At 32.2% G+C, this 9,637-nt stretch overlaps 1 protein-coding gene across 3 annotated transcripts; it reads left to right on the top strand.

The window, feature by feature from the left end:
* Nucleotides 1-3,804: 3,804 nt before the first annotated feature.
* LOC107861399 (LOB domain-containing protein 36) lies at nucleotides 3,805-7,331 on the top strand. 3 transcript variants are annotated; one of them, XM_016706739.2, is made up of 4 exons: nucleotides 3,805-3,958; nucleotides 4,066-4,136; nucleotides 5,091-6,073; nucleotides 7,049-7,331. In XM_016706739.2, exon 3 carries the CDS (start codon nucleotides 5,101-5,103, stop codon nucleotides 6,043-6,045), a length of 945 nt encoding a protein of 314 aa, XP_016562225.1. In that variant the 5' UTR covers nucleotides 3,805-3,958; nucleotides 4,066-4,136; nucleotides 5,091-5,100; the 3' UTR covers nucleotides 6,046-6,073; nucleotides 7,049-7,331. The 3 variants fall into 3 exon arrangements, with proteins under 3 accessions (XP_016562225.1, XP_047263357.1, XP_016562224.1); XM_047407401.1 differs by lacking the exon at nucleotides 3,805-3,958 and having other exon boundaries at nucleotides 3,978-4,136; XM_016706738.2 differs by lacking the exons at nucleotides 3,805-3,958; nucleotides 4,066-4,136 and adding an exon at nucleotides 4,593-4,742.
* Nucleotides 7,332-9,637: the final 2,306 nt, after the last annotated feature.

Here is a 9,637-nt window from a genome sequence, read left to right on the forward strand (position 1 = left end):
AAGGGAGAAGATTTGGGAGAACCTAGCAGAACGGGTTGAGCTATTGTGATAATAATTAAATTAGTTGAATTTGGCAGCAATATAATAATGTCAAATTGAACTATTAATTTTAAGATGACTTTCCCTAGAGAAAACACTACATATGTGACAACTAATTACCTTAGTCTCTGCAGAGTAGGACAAAGTGGAGGACGATTGAATGTGTGGCGATGCATTTCAGAAAGTACTAAGTTGGAAATAAATTAAAAGGCCTTCACAATACAGATGCAACAAGTTCTATGATTTGAATTTTCGTCTAATTTAATATGAGAACAGTGTTTGACTCTTTCAAAATGAATTATTTACCCCTTGATTAATAGGTTAATTTAATTTATTGGCACCAATTATCTGAATTAATGATACAAACACATAATCAAAACATGAAAGAAGAAAAGATTTTTTTTACTCCATCACATGGAGATTGATTAGTTTTTAAACTTAATTTCCTCTCTAGCTAAGTATGTGTTATCTCCAACCAACCCGGCAAGTTACCTTTCCTTCCTTTTGAAAAGAATGAATTAAAAGGAAATTAATTAAGTTGATTTTCCAAATATATAGAAACATGCCAATTACCACATAAAAAGGAATTTCCTGGAATCCATGTATGAAAAAATAAAATAAAAAGGAGGATATAAGTAAGACAAAGGGGAAACAGTGTACCAGAGAGAATGCAATGTACTGTGCAGAGTCCATAGTGATACAGAAATGTACCTTTTAACTAAAATACCACAACTGGAAAGGACAAAAGAGGAGGAAGAGGAGCATGTAGTATTGTATTTAATGGAAATAAGGATAGTTCTGCACGCAATTGCTCACCAACACACTGCCACCCTCTTCACTACTCCAACTTTAGTACTCATTCTTATATTTTGGCCTCATTCTAAGTGCCAATTTAATGGGGGGGGGGGGGGGGGGAAATTAAGACATCATTTAAAAGGATACAATTTTTATACTCTCTCTAATCGACAATTAATTACTCCTCCGTTCTTTTTTAATTACTCATTTTTTAAGTTAAACATATAAATTTTGATTAATATTTTCTTAATTAAATTGAAAATAAAAGAAAAATTGTAATTTAGTACTTTTCATGTCATTTTTGACCATCTAAATTTTAATTAAAAAATTAAGTTAATCTAATTAAGTTTAACTTTAAAACTTAGTTAAATTGACTTACGAAAATTGAGAGAAACAATTAAAAAAGAATGGAAAAAGTAATCTTTTTAACTTTTAAAATGTAGTCCAAAACAAGGGATTAGTGTTTCTCTGAATTTAACTTTGTGTACTAAATGGTCCAATAAATATTCGAAAAAATTTCAGTCCTTATTTACTTTTTCGTATAAGTAGATTAGAGTCATTTAGTCAAATAATGTATATTATTAAGTGCTAATTAAATATGTGCGGTATATATAATTGACCATAATACGTGAATTTATAATCTGTAAAGTAAAGAAGACACTTGCTTCAAAAAAAATAATTCATCTATTACTTTGAAGAACATTTATTTTTAGTAATATTAATATTGAAAAAATTGTGAATTGGTAAACGGTCATCCCAAGGATAGATGGCTCGTGGCTGATTGTCAGGAGGCTCAAAGGTAAAAGCTAATTAAGCATTTACTTATTGACGCCTTAAAAAAATTAGTAATAAATTTTATGATTTAAAAATTCACTTAAATAAATATTGAAGATTATAGAATAGTGCAAAGTTTATATTAAAAAAACACGAAAAACTATCTATTTTTTGTCAGAAATATTTTAGAAATTTAAATTAAATAATTCAAAACTTCATATTAATAAGTAAAATTTTACAAGCATATCCAAGTTAATATATTGCATACAAATGACAAATATCTTTAACTAGAATTAATTCTTACTTTTATAAATAGCTATGTTACAATGTAAACTTAAAGGTTTTAAGAAAAAGAAAAAAGACCCTTCAATTAAATTAATTATATTTATTTAAATTAAAAATTTAATTTTAGGCCACTAATTTTATTAGGAGGATATTGCTCATTATATCATGCGTTCACTCACAAGTCAAGTCTGTATTTTATTAATAGAAAGGAATTAAAGTTAAATAAACAAGTTAGACATCAAGATAAAATGAACTCAAATTTTTACCTCTGCATTTTGAATTTCAAATTCAACAATATCTATTCTAGAAATAATCCAAACTCATATGGTTGGTACATATCTTGATAATACATGTAAATTCAAAATATAATTAATTTTATCTCCAATTACTGTTTATTTTAATAAGTTTATTTTAATAATTTTATGTGCTTAAATACTTTTATGAAATAACATCGAAATTATGCTATTTTGGAAAGACTTTTATAATGACCTTATGCAATTTTATGGCGTTTTAATTCTATAATGAAGCATTACGTGAAGTATTTAACACAATAAATAATGTGTAAATCCAAATAAAAATAAAATATTGTTTTTTATAACATTTACTTCAAAACTTACAAGAATATATTGCTAGTGTTGACTTTTGATGAGTAATTTGATTTGTTTTAATCTCTCAACAATTCAATTAACTGTTTTTATCTAATAAAATTAATAATAATTATTTCACAAATTTACTTAATTTTGTTTTATAAAAATAAGTCAGTTAATTATTGTCATTTTATCTACAAAGCTCACTCAATTATTACTATTTATTTTTTAAAAAAATAATTAAAAAGTTATTTATTTATATCCAGATTTTGAAAAATAAAAATTAAAAGCTATTTATTTTAATTAATCATTAAATTGACCAATTTTTTATATTATCAAAATGATTAGACGTAAGCATTGGAAGAACTTTCGCAAAGAAGTGGTGATGGCTGGGTATGGTGCGTTGATTTATCAGGTATGGCTGACAAGAAATGGTCGACTTTTCAAGAACTATTCTGTGGACAAAAACTTTGTATTTAGGTAAATTCAAACTGTGATTAGGGAGAGAATATTAATGTATGAGGGATCAAGAAATGCTAGACAATGTAGATGGCTACGGGAAAAACTTTGTAATTAGGGCTCCTTGAGGCTCTAACCTGATGACTTGATGTCGTACTCAGTAACTTGTAAAGTTGTGTCTGCTCTGGTAATATTCACAATCTGTTATCGAAAAAAAAATGAATCAGTTTTTACTTCTTTTTTTAAAATTGGATTTCAATTTCTTCTCGTCAACAATATCTCCTAGAAATATGACTTAATTAAATTGATTGAGGAACTTTTTAGATGAAATAATAATAGTTGAATGACTTTATAGGTGAAATAAAAATAATTGAGTGATTTTTTTTTTTGTTACAATTTACAAACATGAGCAGATGAGTGACAGTTTGAGAAATCTAAGTTCTTTAAGAAATACTATTATACATTGGAGATATTAAACCCAAAAGTATACTAATTAAATGCGAGGGTAGTTTTGTCAATATGGAAGTTAGAATCGTTTCTTGAAAGCACCTCACAGTCCTCACTCCTCACGCATCATAGGGGAAGTTTGGGAAATACGATAAATTTGCGCAGGGACAAAAAGGTAACTCAGTGTCCAATTAATTCATCACTCAGAAAAACTAATCCTCTCTCATACGTGTCCAATCGAGACAAAGTTCTAATCGGACGGTCAATACATTACATTTGATCCCATCGACGGTCCTCAATATACTAGAAGCCGTGTAAGGGTTTCTCTTTCATCACTTAACCCTAGTAAATGTACTTATTTACAAAATCGACCACTCATGAAAATCCTTCTAAATAAATCACCTTTTTTAATCATTATTTTTTCATTTTCATTTGCACTCCTCTCTATATATCAATGATGAAACTATAGAAAAATAGCGGTGTTTTCTTCTTTTGGATTCTTTCTGTGGGATCGTGAAAGTTGAAAATCGGATCAAGAGCTTTTGAAATTCTACACTCTCCTATTAACCAAAGTTTAATTTTTTTCTCTTTTTTATTTTTATATTTTTAGGGTTAAACTAATTTTTTTTTTACAAGCAATATTTTTTGTTCATTTTCATTTTTTTTTGTGAACTCGCAGATGAAATGAGTTGACGAAAAGGAGAGAAGGTTAAAGAGTGATCTGAATAGGGTTTGTTTTAGATAAGAAAGGTGAATGAGTTTTCTGTTTTCACGTTTTTTTTTTGTGTGTGTGTGTTCTTTTTGTTTATTTTATGGCTTTGTTAATACTGTTTTGAACTCGTTTTTTATTTTTGATTTTGTGTTTGATTTGTTTCTTTTGATTTTGTATTCTACGGTTCGATAAGGAAAAATCCTCGTTTGTATTCTTTATTTTTACTTCATGGTTTTGTTTATACTGTTTTGAACTCGCTTTTGATATTTGATTTTGTGTTTGATTTGTTTCTTCTGATCTTTGTGTATTGGAAGGATCTTCGCGTTTGAATTCTATGAAAAGGAACTGTGTGATTTTTATTTTGTGTTTGATATCATTGATGTAGATAGATCCGTAAAACAAAAGATTTCTTGCATTCCAAGTTTATCAACTTTGAGAGAGAGAGAGAGAAAAGCGAGAGTTATCGGTGAAATTTTGTTTTCATTCAGAAACTTGGCATCTTTCTTCATCACTGCAAGTTTAGCATGCTCCTTGTACCTTTTTCTTCTTTTATTTTATTTTCATTTCTGTCTTTATTGGCAATGGTGTTGTTAAGCTTGGTTATGACATTGGGTTTTCTCGGAAAAATTGGTTCAAATGTTTGTGTATGATTTTGAATCACTCTACAGTTGCCAAATTTATGCTTTCTGACTTGATTTAATTATAGCAATGAATGAAGATTAAAAGAAAAAACCCTACTGGTATTTAATGATTTTATTAACTTACCATGTCTGCTTCGATTTGCTGTGCCATTAATGGTTCACTGTCTCTCTAATATTGTTAAATGAAACTTCGTTGAATGCCACAATCATTTCTTTATTTATGCTCAATTTGTGTGTAAATGTATTTGGAGAGCGAATATATATATATTCTCTTCCATTTAGTATTAGTTTTAATTCTTTGAGATCCCTTGTGTGTTTTGTGGGATTGATGTGTACATTTCTTTTCTTTAGGAATAGAAGGATGTCATCGTCAAGTTCTCCATGCGCAGCTTGCAAATTCTTACGCAGAAAATGCACCCAGGAGTGTGTCTTCGCACCTTATTTTCCGCCTGATCAGCCCCAAAAGTTCGCCAATGTCCACAAAGTGTTCGGTGCGAGCAATGTGGCTAAACTCCTCAACGAACTGAATGCTGCTCAAAGGGAAGATGCTGTGAATTCCCTTGCTTATGAGGCTGAGTATCGCCTTCGAGACCCAGTCTATGGGTGTGTTGGGCTTATTTCATTACTTCAACATAAGCTGAAGCAAGTTCAGGATGATTTGTTGGCTGCTAAAAAGGAACTGACTAACTACATTGGTCCATCAGCAATGCTACCGATTAATCTTCAGCCTCCAGGGTTTATTCCACAGCATCATATGAATGTTCCCTCTTCTAGTACCATGATGCCTTTCAATATGAACCCAATTTTAGGAATGCCAACAGGAGTCCCACAAGGTGGTCAATTGATGATTCGCGACCCTCAGCAACAGCAGCAGCAGATAATTGAAGCTCAACAATTTGCAGCAGCATTGGCTGCAAGGGAACAAAGGGAGCAACAGGAGATGCTCGGGAACTATGAGCAGCAACAACAACAACAACAAGAACAGCATCCTTCTCAGCAACATGATATTTTAAGGTTTCACAGTGGGTTGGACTCTACGAGCTCGGTTACAGCTACTGGATTTCATCAAATGAGTTCACCCATATCTCCTTCGTTGGTTTTGGTTGGAACCCCTGAAAATCCTCATAATCTGTTTCCCCCGACTGGCCAACATGGGCATTCTTATCCTAGTTACCAAGAAAGGCAACTTCAGTCTCAGCTATTGCTACAGCAGCAGCAACCGCCACCGCAGCAACCAGAGACTCCGAGGCAACAACAAAGAGCCAAAAGCCAAGAGGAGGCAAGGAGCACTGGGCCTTCATGTTGATGTCTTCAGTATCTACATTTTTTATTTGGTAAGTCTCTGTGTCATTAAATGCTTTGCATTTTCTATATGTATATGCATAATTAAGTCCTTGTAGTATGGCTTACATTTATTGGTGAAAAGTTTTAATCCCTTCTCTAGCATTAAATGGGTGATTTCATTTTTAAAGCAATTAAAGCAAATAGTACTCTTTGTTAAGCAATCAAAGGTGTTTTCTTCCCATCTGTTCTAGCCTTGGTGGACAGAGTTACCTGGTACCTGTTGCTGGTGGGAGGTGGCAGGTATCCCGTGAATTTAGTCGAGGTGCGCGAAAGCTGGACCACGATTATAAAAAAAAAAAAAAAAAAAAAGTACTCTTTGTAAACCAGTGCATGTTCATTTCATAGCCAAGCAAGTGAAATGTCTTCTAGGTAGTTATGATAGTATTATATTAGTTAATATTTGCAATGTTCCATTATGACTATGTCATTCCCTATTAACTTGATATATTTAGTTGTTATTATTATACCAAGTTATGGGTATCCCTCAACAACATGACTTTGCTTTGTGCTTTCTGACTTTGACAAAGAAATATGAGTTCCTTCTCAATCACAAAAGCATTTGAAGAAATTATGGCATCCCAATGGAAGACTTATGAAATGCAAATGTACTAGGACCAATTCTGGAGGGGTATTAATTATTTCTAGTCTTTTTGTTATCCAGTAGCTAATTTTTGTTTAAAAAGTGATTCTATGAAGCTTTTATTACATTTAGACATCCAGTGCAAGTTTTGATTACTAGGTCTTGCATTCTCTTTGTGTATCTTTAACATATGCATAAATTTGTTTTAGGAGGAAACCTTCATGTTGTACAGTCATCAGCTAACAAATTTTTTCGAGTTCAATTTTGTTGGCAACAAAGTCTCCTAGCGAGAGCGTATCCATAATTATCTATTGCGATAATTCTCCTAATAATATATACTTTCAGCTAAGCAAACATCTCCGCTAACTTTTCTTTTTAACTGCAGCAAGTTGACGGGGGATATACACAAGCGTATAAAGAGACATCAGATAGAAGAAGAGAGATTATGGTGTACAAAGAGACATGAGAGATAGTCGGAAAGAGATATGAATATTAATTTTCAACTTGAACCATTAAAATTCTTAGGTATAAGGCCTTTCTTAGATTTGTTTCCTTCTCCAAATTTTCTATTGATCAAGACCCTTTTAGAGTTTTGAAAGTACATTTTCTCAAAATGTAGGAGCAGCATTAATTTCAAATTAAAACAGCAGTACTGTTGTCTTTCTTTACCTGTGTAGGTGCTTACTTTTTCTTGTTTAGAGTATGTGGAACTTTGTTCCTTAATAAGTGGTACCAGTTTCATAAACTCAATTACTTTCACTCAAGAAGATAAATAATTGAAAAGGAAACTGTCAACAGTATAATATAAACAATGCAATCGACGTAGAGGCTCAAATACATTTATCTTTATTCTAGATAAATGATCAACAGAAAGAATGATAGCATTACATGAGTATATGATGCATCAGTGTCAAGTCATTCAATTTATGTGATAGATTCAGATGCACCATGGGACCTTAGATCGTTGACCATGATTTCTTTATATTTCTATTACTGTTTATTGAAATTTAATAGTAGTATTTTTCTTATAGATTTCAGAGCTTCCGTGGAATATAGAAGTATTATGAAATATTTTTTTATCTTCAGTACAGTTGGGCTCATAGATTTCATGAAATGGCTTTGATGGCCATGTGATATTTGACTTATAATATATGTTGATTCTAGTGTTACACAAGTGGTATACTTGGCTAACATAGAGAACTGGAAACTAAAAAAATATTGTGATGGAATTTCTTTGGTGATCACCTGCACATGGCCACACTTTCATATTTGGAAGAAAAAGGTGCTAGGTACCTACCTGTCATGTGCTATTAGGTGATGTGAGATTTTATAGGTGATAGTTTATGGTTTGAGGGAGATTTTCCAAGTTATTTGGCCACCTAGGTCCTTACCTAACCAACAAGGGGTTTACTCTACTCAACCCCTTGGGGAAGCCTGCCTTACCTTATTTGGGAACTGAGCAAACTATTGTTTTAATATTCCTCTTACATGACATATATGATGTTGATATTGGATAATTATCAGTAGACGACGAAGAGCCAAACAACCAAAAGAAGAACCTTCTTAGGATTATAAGTACTGTGATTTTCTTGATAGAGAGAGGTTGTCTTCAAGAATGCAAACACAAAGTGTGGTACATGACTATCCCCAGATCGTTTCATAAGTTTTAAGTCTCCTAACGAGCACGATATTATATATATATATCAATCATCATATTTAGTTACCATTATTGAGTTTGGAACCACAAAGATATTGTGAGTGACAAGTCGAAGAAAATTAAGAAGATAATATATGTCAAGATAGCAGACCGCTAATATTGAGGGACACGGACAAAGGGTCCCAATTAATCTTCCGAGGATAGGCTATAGTTATACATACATATTTGTCTATATATATATTTTGACTTCTATGATCGGTTATTAACTTTGACAAAATACCACCTGAGGAAATTTTCAAACAGCCCTCTCATATGACACACAAAGCAATCCTGCTTCAATGAAATTCCTGTTACATTGAACCCCACTAGACACAAGTCAATATGCATATGAATTCATAGATGCAAGAAAGATACCATACTTACTATAGTAGATTACCTACCATTTGTTCTGGGTGAAGGTAGCCAAACATGGCTGGTACCTCAATCTGAAAAGCCTTCACTATTCAAGAATCAAACACCCATTATAAGTCGTCTATAAAAATAAATAGGTTACAATTCAAGAACAATCAAATGAGCAACGCGAGAACTTATAAAGCAGTAGGTTCTCTTCGTTGATGATAGTTATACCCACACAAAAGACTCTCACAATGAAACTACTCGTTAATAATAAATCTATACGAATAGCCTCTACTTGCTATAGCATCAATGTGGTGTTTTATATAAGATATATGATGGTCGAATTTCCTTGGCTTCAATCTCTAAATCCCATGAGAATTTTCAGTAAATCCAATCCCAGTTGGACTTGTGGTTTCTATATTTGTTTCAACCTTCACTTAGATTCTCCTATGTATATCCAAAGCTCTTTCTATGTGTGCAAATATGATAATGTTTCCATCTTGAGTCCTTTAGGAAGCCTTCTTGCACTTGGAATCTTCGTGTATGTCAGCTGATCATCAATCGTCTCCTGTCTACTGTGAAGGATCTGGTTCCTAACTTTGTGCATATATAGTACTTTTGTAATCCAGTTTTCTGATAGACATGATAAGGGAACTTTTCAATAGTTGTTTACTAGACATATCCACTACTTTTTATATCACTTCCATCCAAATACGCATGCAACTGCTTACGTATATATTACCACTCCCGTGCATTTAGCTCTGCTCTAGTTTAGCATAGCTTGGACATTACCGGAAGTAAGTTGACATGTCCACTAATTAACAGTTTCAACACCTTTATCTTAATACATAACTACTTACATATTACCACTCCCCATGCATTTAGTTCTAATTTAGCTTAGTGAAACGAGACACCCCACAA

This window comes from Capsicum annuum, chromosome 2 (assembly GCF_002878395.1).
Source record: "Capsicum annuum cultivar UCD-10X-F1 chromosome 2, UCD10Xv1.1, whole genome shotgun sequence".
Lineage (NCBI taxonomy): Eukaryota > Viridiplantae > Streptophyta > Magnoliopsida > Solanales > Solanaceae > Capsicum > Capsicum annuum.